General features: G+C 42.1%; 1 protein-coding gene across 4 annotated transcripts in view; it reads left to right on the top strand.

Moving 5' to 3' along the window:
- TEAD1 (TEA domain transcription factor 1) overlaps positions 1 to 15,203 on the top strand; it is a 282,584-nt gene that overhangs the window by 186,107 nt on the left and 81,274 nt on the right. The window contains exon 1 of one of the 4 annotated variants that reach the window (XM_056115976.1): positions 7,059 to 7,146. The exons of 2 other annotated variants lie outside the window; for them this stretch is intronic. Coding sequence is in view for 1 of the 2 variants with exons in the window: in XM_056115975.1 (XP_055971950.1) it covers positions 7,179 to 7,215 (37 nt within the window). In the remaining variant the exon portion in view is untranslated. Of the gene's footprint in view, positions 1 to 7,058; positions 7,216 to 15,203 lie in introns of those variants that run through there. One more of the 4 variants, XM_056115975.1, reaches the window with a different exon arrangement.

The following is a 15,203-nucleotide window of genomic DNA, read 5'->3' as shown; positions in this document are numbered from 1 at the left end:
AGGGAGGCATGGGCTTTTGCCACCTGTTGGTCAACTCCCTCGTGTGAAAACAGGAATTTCCACTGATGGCATCTGTCACTTCTCATGTCTGAAGACAGAATTTTGAAAGCAGGACTGTCAGGGGCAAACAGCTATTTCTATGAATCCTGTGCAATATTTTTTATATAAATCTTTTCTTTTGTAACTTTTAATAATATTTAGGAGGATTCACTACTGAAGTCATTTGGGACACTGTATTGTCCTTCGACGATGCCAGATGTTGACAGTACTTTAGGGCTTTGAGTAGAACCCCAGGATGTCTGAGGTTTTAAGGCAGGGATGGAGAACATCCATCTGGTGGACCTTATGCTGATGAAATCATAGACTCTACCTCTGATACACTACAAGACAGACACAGATGCTTCTTATGCATTGCCTGTCTGTCTATATTGTGTGGCCCACAAATAATGTTATGTATATCCAGATGGCCCTTGGCAGAAAAAAGATTCCTACCCCCCATTTTAAGGGCAGAGGTCAACTTTCACTTTTTGTGTTTATGGGTAATGTCAGGGAGCAAATCCAGTACCTCCTGCATGTAAGACATGTGCTCTGCCTGAGTCACATCCCAGCCCTACCATTCACTTTTTGATCATGGAGTTGTTGTGATCAGAATAGACTCTGGGACATAATCCTAAATAAATGCAAAATAACTTTTTCTGATTCGGATAGATACAGCAGGTAAGGCCTTGCATGTGGTTGCCCTCGATTTGATTTCCAACTTTCCATATGGTACCCCAAGCACCGCCAGGGGTAATTCCTGAATGCAGAGCCATGAGTAACTAGTGAACATTACTAATGTGCCTTACACACACACACACACACACACACACACACACACACACACACACACCCCACTGCCAAAAAAAAATGAAAAATTTAAAGAATAGTCTAAGTAAAAATTTTCCAATTAAATCTGTTGAAAGCAAAGACAAGTGCCTGTTTCATACATTTGCTATTAGTGATGACGTATACTTTGAAGATAAATTGTAAGGACTAGAGAGATACTCCCTTTGTCAAGGTGCATGCCTGCTGTGCTATAGAACCCAAGTTTGAGCCCTGGTACCTCATAGTGTCCTGAGGACTGCTTGGTGCAGCCTAGATGCCCCCAGAACCACCACTGTACCCAACCACTGAGCTAACCAAAAATCCAGATCTGCCCAGTGTCACCAGGAGTGTTCCTTAACCTCTGAGCACTGCCTGGAACCCCATTGATTCCCCTGCCCTCCCCCCCCCCATACACACACACGATAAATTTTAACAAATCAGTAAAAAAAGTAGATACAAAACAAAGCTTTGCTATAGATTATTTCTGAAAAGAGAACTCTGATTATTCAGGGGAACTCAGTATTCCTTGGTTTTAAACTTCAGACTAGTGTCATTTGGCTTCTCTTTGTTTTTTTTTTTCATCTGTAAAAATAGTTGAAATTGTTGGGTGAAAATTTTCCTAAAGTATCTTCTTGTGCCAAGCAGTTCTGATTGTCTAAAATTCAAGTCTCTAAGAGAGTTCCCCTAAGTCCAGGCATTATGGTTAAGACGTTTTCATTGTCTTTTCATTGGTTTTAGTGATAATATTTTGCAATTATGAGGTTTGGATAGATGAGAAACCACACACATGGCATAAAAGAGTTTCTCAACAGAAAATCTGTGTGGCTCAACCCAGGGAAATGAGCTTATAAATTTCTTTTGACAGAAAACATGTCACTACACAAGCAGCTCATGAAAGACTTCTGAGCATTGCTTTTCATACTCTTGGGAAAATTCCCAAATAGTAAATTTGTTTTCAAAATAATATTTTCCTTCCTCTGGCTTATTAGTTACATTATTTTTAATATTTCAAGCTTTAGAAATAAGTCCTGTGCACATTGTATGGTTCTGGTCCATGTATTCACTTGACACATGGGGCATTTTTTATGTGCAGAGTAGTGATCTGAAGATTGAGATATTATTGTCCCGCACCTCAAGAATTAGTAGAGAAGGTGGTTGTGAGAAGAAACAAATGTGGCAGGGTGGTTAAGAATCAGGACTGTGAGGGCTGAAGCTATAGCACAGCGGGTAGGGCGTTTGCCTTGCATGCAGCTGACCCAGGTTCGATTCCCAGCATCCCATATGGTCCCCACCAGGAGTAATTCCTGATTGTAGATCCAGGAGTAACCCCTTTGCATCTCTGGGTGTGACCCAAAAAGAAAAAAAAAGCAGGACTGAGTGCAGAGTATAAGCAGGGAATTCCTAACCATAGGACTGGGAAGTGTTACTGAAAGTTAAATTGAAGTTTACATGCAGAGGGTTAGCATGTCTTGGGTGCACAAGACTACACATTAGAAAGTCCAGGAAAGAAGCATTGTAGGGAAGGGGATTTTTTAAAATGTTATTTTAAGAGTCATCACTCTGGCTGTAGCCATATGGAAGTGTGAAAGTGGCAGAAGATGGGTTACTTCAGAAATTTGGAAAGGAAATGGTCAAGGCCAAGGCCAAAGCAAGGAGGGCCAAGGGTTATGAATGGATCTGGGAGATGGATGTTTGTGCAATTAAAAATTGCATAAATACAGGGAGCCAGAAGAGGAAGCCATGTGTGACTGTGGGCTTTCTTATTTGTGAAAGTTGGTTGGTTAGCTGACCCTTGAACCTGGAGGGCAAGCATGCAATATTTAGATATGCAAAATGTGCCATTTTTTGCTAATTTAGAACCCTGCTCCCCCTCTTTGATGAAAACAATGATTAAAATTTGGAGGCAGTGGCTACTGGTGTCATGGTAAATATATCAAACTATATGCACATACACATACAGGAGTTGATAAAATTTTACTAATATAAAACATATGTCCACAGTGCACAAATACTAATAAAACATACAATGTTTTTGTTATACAGCAAATTCCATATAGTCAATGATTCTCAGATTCTCATGGAATATTTTCTTTCTTTTTTTTTTCTTTCTGATCTCATGTATCCATAGCCAGACAATCAGTACCATATATATTCTTAGTCAAAGCCTAGCACCCCTGGCTTTGTACAGATTGGCCCTATTGCCTCATCTCCCTTACTCCACTTGAAGCGTTGCTGGATACAGGCCCTGCTTTGTCATCACCCTCTCTCTAACCACGCACTGTTCAGAAACTGCTCTTGGATTTTGTTTCCATTCATTGCTCTCAAACCAATGACAAGTAGTCCAGGCATATGAGAAGTAGATGAATCATGTAAATCCCAGAGGAGTCCTTGATCCTTGAACCCCTCATCCCTCTGGTTGCGAACCATGTCTGTGAATGAGATTCTGAACAAACTAATGGGTGGGTAGCATGTACCACAGTTACCTGGCCTACCAAAATGCTGTGACTGTGTTTACAGCCTACACATAGCTTCATGTGTTCCTTGATGCAGTATAGCCCTCACCTTGCTTGATCTTTGTTGAGCATTTTAGGTGATTGAACCTTTTTTCGTTTTTCTTTTCTGGTTTTGGGGTCATACCTGGCAGTGCTCAGGGGTTACTCCTGGCTCTGCACTCACGAACCACTCCTGGCATTGCTCAAGGGACCATATGGGGTGCCAGGGATCAAACCTGGACCAGCTGTGTGCCAGGCAAGTGCTCTGCCTGCTGTACTATGTCTCCAGTCCCAAAGATTGAACTTTTAAAATGCTCTTCTCTTCTTTTTTATCCTTGCCTTCAATTTGTTGGACCAAGCGCATAACCTTTTGTTGTTGATTTTTATTTTGGTTTGGGCCATGCCCATATTCAAGCGACCATGTGGTGCTGGGGCTCCAACCCAGGGCTCTTTCATGAAACACAGGTGCACCAGCCCTTTGTGCCCTCTCCTTGACCCCTAAGTAAATCTCATTCCCCTCTCACTTTTCAGTCTGTATTACTGACCCTTTTCTTCTGTTCAACCCTCTATTCTATGTTGTTGTTTTTTTTTTTCTTCTTCCACATACACTGGATATGATGTTTTGCTCCCAAGATTCAGGTTCTTGACTGGTAGATTCTTGTCTCCCACTTAACCTGAATCTCTTCACCTCCAACTCTGCATCCAGCTGTTTGCTGGACGACTCCATGTTGGAACTTCTGAGCGTCTAATTCATAGAGAAATTCTAATCCTTCTTCCTTCCAGCCTCGCCTCCAATAAATCCCTCAATCTAATTTTTATTTGTTGGTTAGATTTATTCCTAAAACCCTAGTAGACTGTTTAAGCATTTCTTTTCTTGAACATATCTGATGGCATTGACCTGGGGATGCCTTCTAAATACATGGTTCATTCTAGCAAATGGGGCACATCCTCGGCTATTCCCTCACCACTTACATCATGAACAACCGCACCAAACAGATTCTCCCAGTTGCGCACTCACATTTGAAGGTCTGTAAATTATGCAGAAAGATCAGTCAACTTTTATAGAATGGAGATGACTGAGAAACATCTTTTTCTCTCAGCTTTTTCTTGTTTTCATTTTTCATAGTATGAGTAGCCCTCTCTTGGCTGATGTCATTGTGACTTCCCTGTTACACAGTGTGGAGGTCCTGTAGATATTAATAGGTCTACCTGCTGCTGAACTTCTTCTCTTAGGCATAGAAGGGCTCCACTGATGCCAGAAATCCTTCTTTACCATGGAGGTAAGAAAATGAGATACAAACTTTGTAGCAGGGGAGTTTTTACATTTAAATGGTATGACCTCAGGTATGGCAAAGAATTAAATATGTTGTGACTTTCCAAGTTCTGCTAAACCTTTGCTTGCAGACTAAATGTTTACAGAGAGAGCTGCACTGGAAATTTACCCTCCTTGTCCTTTAGCTCGTTTGTCCCTGAGCTAGACCTGTCTGAAAATTGAAATGCAATGCCATGTCTCTTCTCAAGTTATCAGTTGTAACTATCAGAAATTCATTAATGTCTGTTAAAGCCTTTTACCATAAAAGCATGCCCAAGTTGGTGCATGTGTGAGACTTTCTTGGGAAGAGAGATATTATTATGTGGATGCAGAAAGGAACTTACAACTAGACTATTTTTATGTGTATGTGTGTAGGGGGGGGGAGCGGGGAGGAGTTTTCGGGAGGATGAGTTATAAAGGGAAATCTTAAAAAATATATGGCTACTATCCATCTGCCATTTGCTTTGTATGCACCAAGGGACAGGTAGAGCTCTGTGGAGAAGTGTTTTTGTCTGATCCTTTTTGTTGTTTACCCTTAAGTCATGCCCATAACAGGTGCTCAGACGCCTTTGGCTTTAGAAAATGTATCTCAAGTCTTGGAACAGACTAGAAATGTGGTGAGGAAGGATGCAGGCCAGGAAATATTCTCAGCTTCCTGGTACACAAAAACTCACCATCATTTTTTCCCCCAAAAGGAAGCTCAGTGGTGAAAGTTATTTTGTTGTTGTTCTTCTTGAAGGGGTTGATTTAAATATTCTTGGATTTTCTTTTCTATTTTTTGGGGGGGAGGGTTCTTTTTGGGTCACATCCAGCGATGCTCAGGGGTTACTCCTGGCTCTGCACTCAAGAATTTCTCCTGGCGGTGCTTGGGGGACTATATGGGATGCTGGGAATAGAGCCCAGGTCGGCCATGTGCAAGGCAAGCGCCCTACCCGCTGTGATATCACTCCAGCCCCTTGAATTTTCTTAAGAATCCCTCCAATTTCCAATTCTCACTCTCATTTCCCCTTACCTCTTACCCCTTTCCACCACCACCACCACCACCCCCCCCCCAGCCTTCGCTGACCCTGCTGATCTCTGCACTGGGCTGGTCCCTTCTTATAACTAGCTACACATGTTTGCTGGGCGGTACACCTGTCTTCCTTTGTTTGGACCTTAGAAACTCAGCTCCTTCAGGGTTCAGAAATAATTAGATGAAGCAGATGATTGAAGGGCACCTGTGCCTTATGGTGGTTTCTCTGAAGTTTGTGTTTGGAAGGAAAATATAAGTAGAGAATAGAAGGACAGCACAAGAACTTCAGTGTCTATGTGTAGAGACATAAAGAGAGGTGTGAACTGTATCCCCTGAATCCCCTGAATTATGAACCAATAGTAAGTCAATAAAATGTGATTTACATTTTTTGGGGGGAGGGGGAAGTTTGTTGAACCACAACTGGTAGTGCTCAGGGATTATTCCTGGCTCTGTGCTCAGCAATTACTCCTGGTTCTGTGCTCAGCAATTACTCCTAGTGGTGCTTGGAGGATCATATGAGATGACAGGGGTCATACCCAGGTCCATCACATGCAAGGCAAACACCATCCCCATTGTACTATCTCTCTGCCTCAAATGTGATTTATATATTTTAAATTTTTAAGTGGTGAGATATCATCCTTGAGTAATTATGACTGAGGCTCAAAAGGTCACTGTCTCTAAAGTGAGTGGCTAGTTAATGACAGAATTCTGGAGTCTGTACTTTTCCATACTCTGCTGTTTATATGGAAGAATTTCTGAAAAAGTATCATTACCTCATGAAGCATAAGCTTCTAAGTTCCATGTTAGAGAGATGTAGTCCGTTTCCCTCAAGTGCTGACTTCTGGTGAATGAGCGGATCCCAGCCCCTCCAGTCATTCCTACGGAGCAAAGGAAAAACAGAATAACGTTAATCATGGGAGCCTATTACAATGATATATAACTTGTCATAACACATTATAATATTACAGCAAATATATTTAACTCACAGACTATTCTCAGGGGGCTCTTAACTCCTTTTAAAATCCTGCCCTAAGTCTCCAGCAAGGTTGTGCTGCAGAGTTCGGCGAGACTTTTGACCAACCATCATTACAAGAGTCACTTTTAGAAACCTCTGTTTTCCTGAGTCTTAAAGTATGTTTGGTTTTCCCAGCACCTTGAACAGGGGAGTTGAGATTTCACGGGTGTGTGTGTGTGGGGGGGGTGTTGGGGAGGAACTCTGGTGGTTGTCCCTCAGCTTGATGGGGAGTTGGAATTCTCCGTTGCCAGGGAAATCTCACTGCTGCCTCGTTTATTAGTGGAGGCTCAGTGAACTTCCGGAGGTGCTCTTGGCCCTGGCCTGTGTGTTCATTCTGGAGAAATGCAGGGTGGCTTCTAAGATATTTCTCTGTCCTTAGCAAGCCTTCCCTCTGGGTTCTTCTGAGCTCAGAAAAATTTTCAGCCATTGCAGAAGCCCAGATCTTTATCTGGTGAGCATTTGGGAAGGCCTTTCCTTTCTTTCATGTTTAAATTATGTTTATGCCTGCCTGCTTTGTCTAGTAAGTGAGCTCTCTCTCTCTCTCTCTCTCTCTCTCTCTCTCTCTCTCTCTCTCTCTCTCTCTCCCTTACTAACTTCTCTTCCTTCCTTTCTTTCTTTCTTTCTTTCTTTCTGTCTGTCTGTCTGTCTGTCTGTCTGTCTGTCTTTCTTATGCTGCATTTAACAGTTCTATTTAAAATAAAGGGAAAGTAGTGGAAACATTAAGTAACTAATTACTTTGAGAAACTTTTATACTGACTTTAAAGAGTTATAAGAGTCTTCCCTTTTCTAAACTTATAACATTCTAAACTTCATCCAGAAAGACGGTTTGTTTCTTCCCACTTTTTAGTAAGACACTTTTAGAAAATATCTCCAGAATTGTTTTTACTAAAACAATTTTACTAAAATAACTCCCTGGCCAGGCATATTAACAGTATTGGAAGTTTGTCTTCTGGAAGACTGGGAGGGGATTGGGATGGGGAGGTGGAGAACTGGGGGGGGGAGGCTCTTTTCAGCTAATTGTTTATCTGGAAGGATGCAAATGGTGGTTTTAAGCCTTTAAGTCATCCATCATGCCTGGCAGCCTTTATTGTCTCATTGTTGAGAGTGAGCCAAGTGAGACTCTTTCATGGGCTGGGGGGAGGGGCATGGATCCGGCTCAGCCAGATCTGTGTTCTTGCTGTGCTTGGACCCCGTTCCCTGGGAAGGTTAGGTAGACAGACCCAGAAACCCCCATTTTCTTCTGTCACATTAAAGTAGAAAGTAAGTCTAACTTGTTCCCCTTAGTTCTTCCAGTGTCTCCAAATTACTGTTAGTTTCTAAATGCATTTTTTGTAGATGTAATAAAATACTGTTTATAGTCAGCTACAAAGTAAGTAATTATAATGCGGCAAATGAAATTCAATATAGCTTTGTCGTGGTTTTTTGAATTTTAATTAAACCAGTCTTAGAGTAAATTATAAATGCGGCTGCTTTTGTTGTGACAAGTGGCATTGACAAAATATTAATCTAATGGGTTGTTATTCACAGAAGCTAAATGCCTTCCCGAGTCTGCAGGCTTTGGGTGTTTGTTTTTTGTTTTAATTTTCAGCTCATGCTTTTAAAAATCCAGAGAAAAGAATACAGTTTTGAAACCACATGAAATAAGAACTCCATGTATGGAATATTCCATCAACTATATCTTGCCAGCTACAGTTGCACACGTCTCATTTATGGCACTGAAAACTTTTTTTTCTTTCAAACCAGATGTCTCTGTGGTCACTTTTTTTGGTATCGTAAAACTGGAGCTGGGGTAAATAACCAACTGTGGACTACAAAGCTTAATATTGAAGGAATAATCAGCCCATGTTCCTATTAGATCATTTCCCTTTTACTTTGTCAATTACCTTGTGGTGTTCCTTTAAAAATGTCATTTTATTGGTTGTGTATCCATTTCTTAGCCAAATTGTGTAAGTTATTTTCTTGATAGTTTTTTTAATTTGAAATGGCATAATTGTTTGTACAGACTACTTTTAAATATATTTAGTGTTCAAAAATTATTAGTTTATTTGCTTTCTTCCATTATAGCTCAAAGCTCTTCTTGGTTTTCAGCATTCTGATGTTTAAAGTGGATGTAAAGAATTTAATTACAAGAGCAGTCACATTATACCTGCAGTCATTATTAATAAGACAAGTTCAATCCAAAGACAAAAATTTGTTTATCTCTTTTTACTGTTCCATGCTGACCTAGACTCCAAAAGTTAGAATAAAATCAATTTCATCACATGGCCTTTTCCTTCAATGTGTTAAAATTCCTGTTTGAAAAGTAAAGCCAGTTACGCTCAGGTGAGGGTAGGAATATAAAAATCTCATTAGTCAGTTTCCAAGTATGATTGTTGCCTGTACATTTTATCCAGAAGTTAAATTCTTACCTCTATCATCATCAGATGGTGGGGGGGCAAGAGTAGACAAAGTATGAGCAGTTGATTGCAGACATCCAAGTCTGACAGCAGAATCCTCTCTCTGCCACAATATGGTAGTGGAGCATTTGCTAACTTCAGAGTGCCAGATCAACCCCAATATTTTTTCAGAGATGCTAAACCTCTTGTAACTGCTAAATTGGATTTGTCACTGAATGAAGTATCAGCTGCTGTTGGACAAGGCCATGAAAGACAGCCGGCTGGCCCTTTGTAGGCAGGACTTACCCAACGATTGATATGTTTTAGCACTTTTGGGATTATTGTGATTAAGAGGAAACTATTTGAATGAGAGAGAAAAGGGGGTAAGGACGCACAGCCACAGCTGGTGAGCAGCATGTGTTTGCTGTGAGGAAGTCACCACTACGGCTTTCTCTGGGTTCCTGCCCTGATTGACGGGTATGAAATCTTTATAGGAGGAAGCAGTGTCCTCATTTCCTCTGGCGACAACTCTCCCGGCAGGGCAGCAGGCATTTGGAATGTGCAGGCTTGAGAATCTGGAATACTTTTAAAGCGCGCATGTGCACACCGGCGGCACACAGTAGCTAAATATGTTTGTCTACACACACAAGTTAATTGAGTTCACAGGAAGGGATTCGAGAGTAACAATGGTGTCGCTTTTCACTTTTCAACCCTAAGTTCCGTCACCTGCGTTCAGAGTCTACCTCCATGCAGTTTGTGTCTGGAGTGGACTTGCCCGTGTGGGATGTCTAAATGGAAACTGTGCAGCCAGTGGGTTTGTAAGCTGGAGCACCTGGCTGAGGGTTTCTTAAGTACAGAGCCTTCCTATCTTTTTAGATCAGGTTTGTTTCCAAGAACCACCTGCTCCGAAGAGCAGGAGTGCTTTGTGTACGGGTCTTGGCAGTGGCCTAGGCAAGCTGCTCAGAGAGGCAGCTTGTTGGGTTGATTGGAGTTTGAAGTTGCCCAGTACTTGGAAATACACATGGAATTGGTTGCTCCTCTGGCCGTCCTAGGGGGCTGTGGCCAGTTCATGCTCAGAGTTTGCTCAGCATACCGCACAGGAAAGAGGCTGGCTTGCCAGGTCCTGCAGAGCGTCTTTCCAAGCCTGTGAAAAGCAGGAATCATCCAGCAGCAGAGCATGCTTACAGCTGGCCCTTTGCTAGCTTTGATCTGCGAATCAGGCCGCACCATGAATGCCCTTATTGTCATGTTATGTGTACACAGTGTGTGAATTATTGAAAATAGGGAGGCCCAAGCCTCATCTGGTAGAGATTACAGTGCAGGCATGCTGGGCGAAGGTCTGTAATTGAAAATCCCCAGATGCTGTTTATTTGGCCTTTGTCACATGACCTGCCGCAGGAAGATTGCCTGAACAAAATGTTGCCTGCGAGGAGAGTAGGGCCCACCCTCCCCCACCCCCGAGCCTTCGAAGTCAGTGCAGTCTGTATACAGCTTAAACACCTGCCCAAAGGATTTTTAACGGCTTAAAACAGATTCGCTCATAGCATTTAAATAGAGAGCATCTTGCTTGTTGGTTTAAACTGCTTAAGCGATTGTTGACTTGTGGAACCTTCTAGCCACACAAGGGTTTGCTAGGTTATTTCGCTCAGAGATGTCTCTGCAGAAGAACCTCCAGGACTGGAGTCATGTAAGGATAAGTAGTGTAGGTGCTGCCTTTTTTTTTTTTTTTTTTTTTTTTTTGCTTTTTTGGGTCACACCTGGCGATGCGCAGGGGATACTCCTCGCTCTGCACTCAGGAATTACTCTTGGCAGTACTCGGGAGACCATGTGGGATGCTGGGAATCGAACCCAGATTGGCCACGTGCAAGGCAAATGCCCTACCCACTGTGCTATTGCTCTAGCCCCAGCTCTGCCTTTTCTTAAGAAAATCAAACATGTGCATAGTGAACAAGTTTGTAGAGGAAGCCATCACCTCAGTCTATGCAGTCCTTTTCTTTAAGAATATGATGGCTACCCACAGTATGTGGCCTTGAGTTAACTCTCTGTGTTGTGCCTGTTCATTCTTAAGTCTACCAAGGGAGAAGTTGAGATGTTTCTTAGAAAATTTGTTTTTCTCAGTTGTATCGCAAATGTTGCCCTCACTGTGGGTGGTAGATTGAGGCAGAATACTAACCTGAAATTGACAAAGATTCGCAAAGATCACAGACTGTAAGCAAAATAGATTAACATTGGAGGCGGAAAGTCTTTAGTTTTCTAACCCCTTTTCTCCTTCTCAGTCTTGACCGTGGCTGCTGCTCCCATCATTCTGGCATGCCTATGAAAGGGGGAGGGTCACAGGTATTGCCACATACTGTGGCCATTCAGCTGGTCTGTGAGTTCCTTGAAGGGAGGACCCTTGTGGTATCCTTCATTGTGTCCCAGTGCCTAGAGACATAGGGCTTTCTCTGCTCTTCCTGATCCTTCTCGCTTGCTATCTTTCTGCCTCTTAAAAAAAAACTTCAGCCCCCACTTCTATGTGCCAGTGTCACTTCTTAAATATTTTTTTCTTCCAAGAAGGGGTGCAATCAGCAGTTGCACTCTCATGAAGTGGCTTGTTGTCAGTAAGATGCTGGGTGTCAGGCTGTGGGTCCTGTCTTCAAGAGGCTCATGATTTGTCAAAAAAAAAAAGGTGAGTGCATGCACCTCCAGGAGGAATGTAGGTCTGTGCTTGAGTGAGCATTGGGTGAGCACTGTGCTGGGTGTGTACAGTACCCTCTGATGAGCTGAAGGGCAGAGCAGATAATTGCCAGGGAGTTGGGAAACACCATTTGAACTGGATCTTAGCAACTTAGGAGTAAGCATTCAGCAGACTTGAGTGGGACCTTGATGGCCGAGAGGGACAAGGGATAGGTTATCCATACAAGGAATAGCACCCACCACAACTTGACAGTGTGAGCAGAATAAAGCAGGAGAAAAAGCAAAATGGGGGGATCTGTGTGTAACATTCACACTTGTGTTTTTTTAAGGAGGGACTATAGTTTGCATAATACCTGGGTAATTTGAGATTTAAAGGGAAAATAAAAACTGGATTTTTATTCTGAATCTGAAACTCAGTGGAAAGAGATCATCTGTTTGGTTTTCTTGATCACCACCTGCAGTAGAAAGTCCCTTTCATAGGCCAGTGCTTGACTGTTGGCTTGTATATTGTTGATGTTTACTTCTGCTTTTCAGAAAGGGAAGTTGTGGCCAATACGGTAAGTAAATGACAGTAAGCTTTGCAACCAGGGAGGAAACATCTCCAGACTATTCTCTTAGACATTCTGTGGTATGGTTCCTCTCATCCTCCTAATTCTCATTTCTCCTGCTCAGAATGCGTAAGAATTGGGGTACGTTGCCAGCACTTTCCACACCCCAAAAAAGTTTATATACAGTGCAGTTAAATTCATAGGTTTCTGTCCTCTTCTTGGATTATTTTTCCTTACTGGGTAATTAGTAATGCTATCATAAGGGGTTGCCTTATTATATAAACAGTTTTCAAAGCTGCCAGTCAGAAGTTATAGTGAACTTGGAGGACAAAACTGACCACAAATCCCAGACCCCCCACTTGTTAGAATGGAACTTGGGCAAATTCCTGAATTTCATTACATCTTAGTTGTAGCATTTATAAAATAGAAGTATGATAGTGTGAAAGTTAAACAAGTGAGTATATAAAAATATAGTTGATGAGGCTAGGTATTTAGCATATTAGTATTGTCTAATTTTCTTTGTAACTTCATTTGGTCTCTACCTCCAACACAATATTCCATTTTAAGGGCTGCTGAGATAGTAACAGTGGTTAGAATGTTTGCCTTACATGTGGCAAACAAGATTTGATCCCCAGCATCCCCTGATATGATCCCCTGAGGACTGTCAGGACTGTGATTCCTGAGTGCAAAGCCAGGAGTAACTCCCTGAACATCGCCAGGTGTGGTTACCTCACCACCCCCCCTCCCACCAAAAAAAAAACCCCAAAACCTAAAACCAAACTCCACATCCCTTCTCTCCCCCCCTCCCCCCAATATTCCATTTTAACTTTAGTTTGGGTGCATTTAAAAAATGTTGCTTCAGTGATCATGGTTTTCACAGTAGTAGTGGTATTGGTGGTGGTAGATTTGGGGCTACTCCAGGCTCTATACTTAGGTTTCATTCCTGGCGGTGCTCAGGGACCATTTGAAGTGCTGAAGACCAAGCCAGCCTAGGTAGCTTGCAAGGCAAGTATTTACTCACTTGTACAATTTCTCCTGCCCAGTTTTTATATTATTGTTAAAGACTTGTTAAGGGCCTAGGTGAGAGTTTTCAAAACTTATTTAGGCACTTACTCCCCCCCCCCCCCAAATAAAATTACCACATAGATGCCCCCTGGAAATTTACCTTCTTGGGGCAGATGAGCAAAAAGCACACCTGAGTTGCCTAGTGGTCCTCCATCCACTCCCAGTCTTCTCAGCATCCCTGCAGCATCTTTCACTTTGGGAAACCTGGACCTAGATACTTGGTTTCTCTTTGTTTTCTGAGCAGCTGGCAGTGTCATGTGAACATCATTTTTAGCGAAAGCTTTTATAATTGACCTCTGTATAACTACTGCTGTAGTAGTTATAGAAGTTGATACTTGCTTTTCTATAGATGCATTTCTACAGTCAGAACTAAATTTTTAAAATCCAGGCAGGAGAGGGGGCAAACTATTAAATACAATGCTTGCAGCCTACTCAGAGAAATAATTTTACAATATGCCACAAATTATAAGAATTTTGGCCACTGTTAGGTTTTGGCAAAAATGTAATTTCTATTATTTTATTCATCGAAGAATCCAAATTAAAAGATTATTGCAGCAAGCAAGTAGCTTGCATGTTACGATACCACCATAAAGTGGTTCTTTCACTTGGAAACAATTTTTATGACTATATGATTTTGAAAATTTAGAGTGATGCAAAGATTTTTGAGAACATTTTCCGTGTAGAATGGAAAAGATGCTCAGTTACAATAACACTGAAAGTAGATGCCATCTGAGATGGTGTCCTGGGAAGAAAGCCTTTTAAACTCCTATTGGTCCCTCCCATTATCTGTTCAAGCAGTGAAAACATAGACCCCAAGTGCTGTGACATTACTGAACACTTAAAGAATCCCTTTAAGTCCTCTGTCTTTGTTGTTGCTGATGTGAACCACCACCCACCAAGGTGGGGCTTTGATTCCCATCTTTCACAGATGAGAAAATACAGGTACAGAGAAGGTAAGTGAGTAGCCCATGTTCTCATAGCTAATAAGTACAAGTTCAGCTTCCCCAGAATCATCTAGGCAATCATACACCTGAGTTGGAAAGCCAGAAAAGCAGGCATACAGCTGCACAGCCACCAAGAAAGATTTTCCATTAAAGACCAGCAGGTTGGGTGGTGTGTGTGTCTGTGTGTCTGTGTGTCTGTGTGTCTGTGTGTGTCTGTGTCTGTGTGTGTCTGTGTGTGTCTGTGTGTTTTAACACATTGAATGTGTGGGTTTCACACTTTTCTAAGGCCAAATAATTAATAAATAAACAGAGTGTTCTTAGCAAAGTTTTTCATTAACAGAACTTTCCTGGTTAATGTTGAGATTAGCTTTTCTTTGGATCAGGTCCATATTACTGTGGCATTTGGAGGTCAGTGTGGGGCGAAGGTACAGGGAGGCAAAAAGAGTATGTGAGTCACACTTGTGCCAACCCAAGAGAGCAGAATGAAGGCCTGGGAAATTTTGTGGCCTATCCCTGAAATAGCTGTCACAGTAAAAGGGCCCGTAGGTTTCAGATGATGGTGGCAGTGCGCACCGACTTCCAGCATTCTTTTCTATATCACTTTACCTGATTTTCATTTCTAGGAAAGGAGGGTGTGTGTGTGTGTGTGTGTGTGTGTGTGTGTGTGTGTGTGTGTTAAACATCTGTTGAAGTCCTTCTGAGTAGGTTCTAGATCCTACAATCAGAGCAGAGCAGATGAATTCTTTCAGGGAACAGCCCCGTCCTCTGAGAGGCAGGACTGTAGCACCAATGCAGCATGATGGGGAAGTGAGAAGCTGGGTTTGGAGGGCTTAGGGGATCATTGGGATGGAGTTTGAAACCAGAGAGAAGGGAACAAACACTTGAAGACAAATGGTTGCA

Source organism: Sorex fumeus, unplaced genomic scaffold, assembly GCF_029834395.1.
Source record: "Sorex fumeus unplaced genomic scaffold, SorFum_2.1 ptg000030l, whole genome shotgun sequence".
NCBI lineage: Eukaryota > Metazoa > Chordata > Mammalia > Eulipotyphla > Soricidae > Sorex > Sorex fumeus.
Note: the sequence above shows the minus strand (reverse complement) of the source record. Positions and strands in the feature narration are given on the sequence as shown.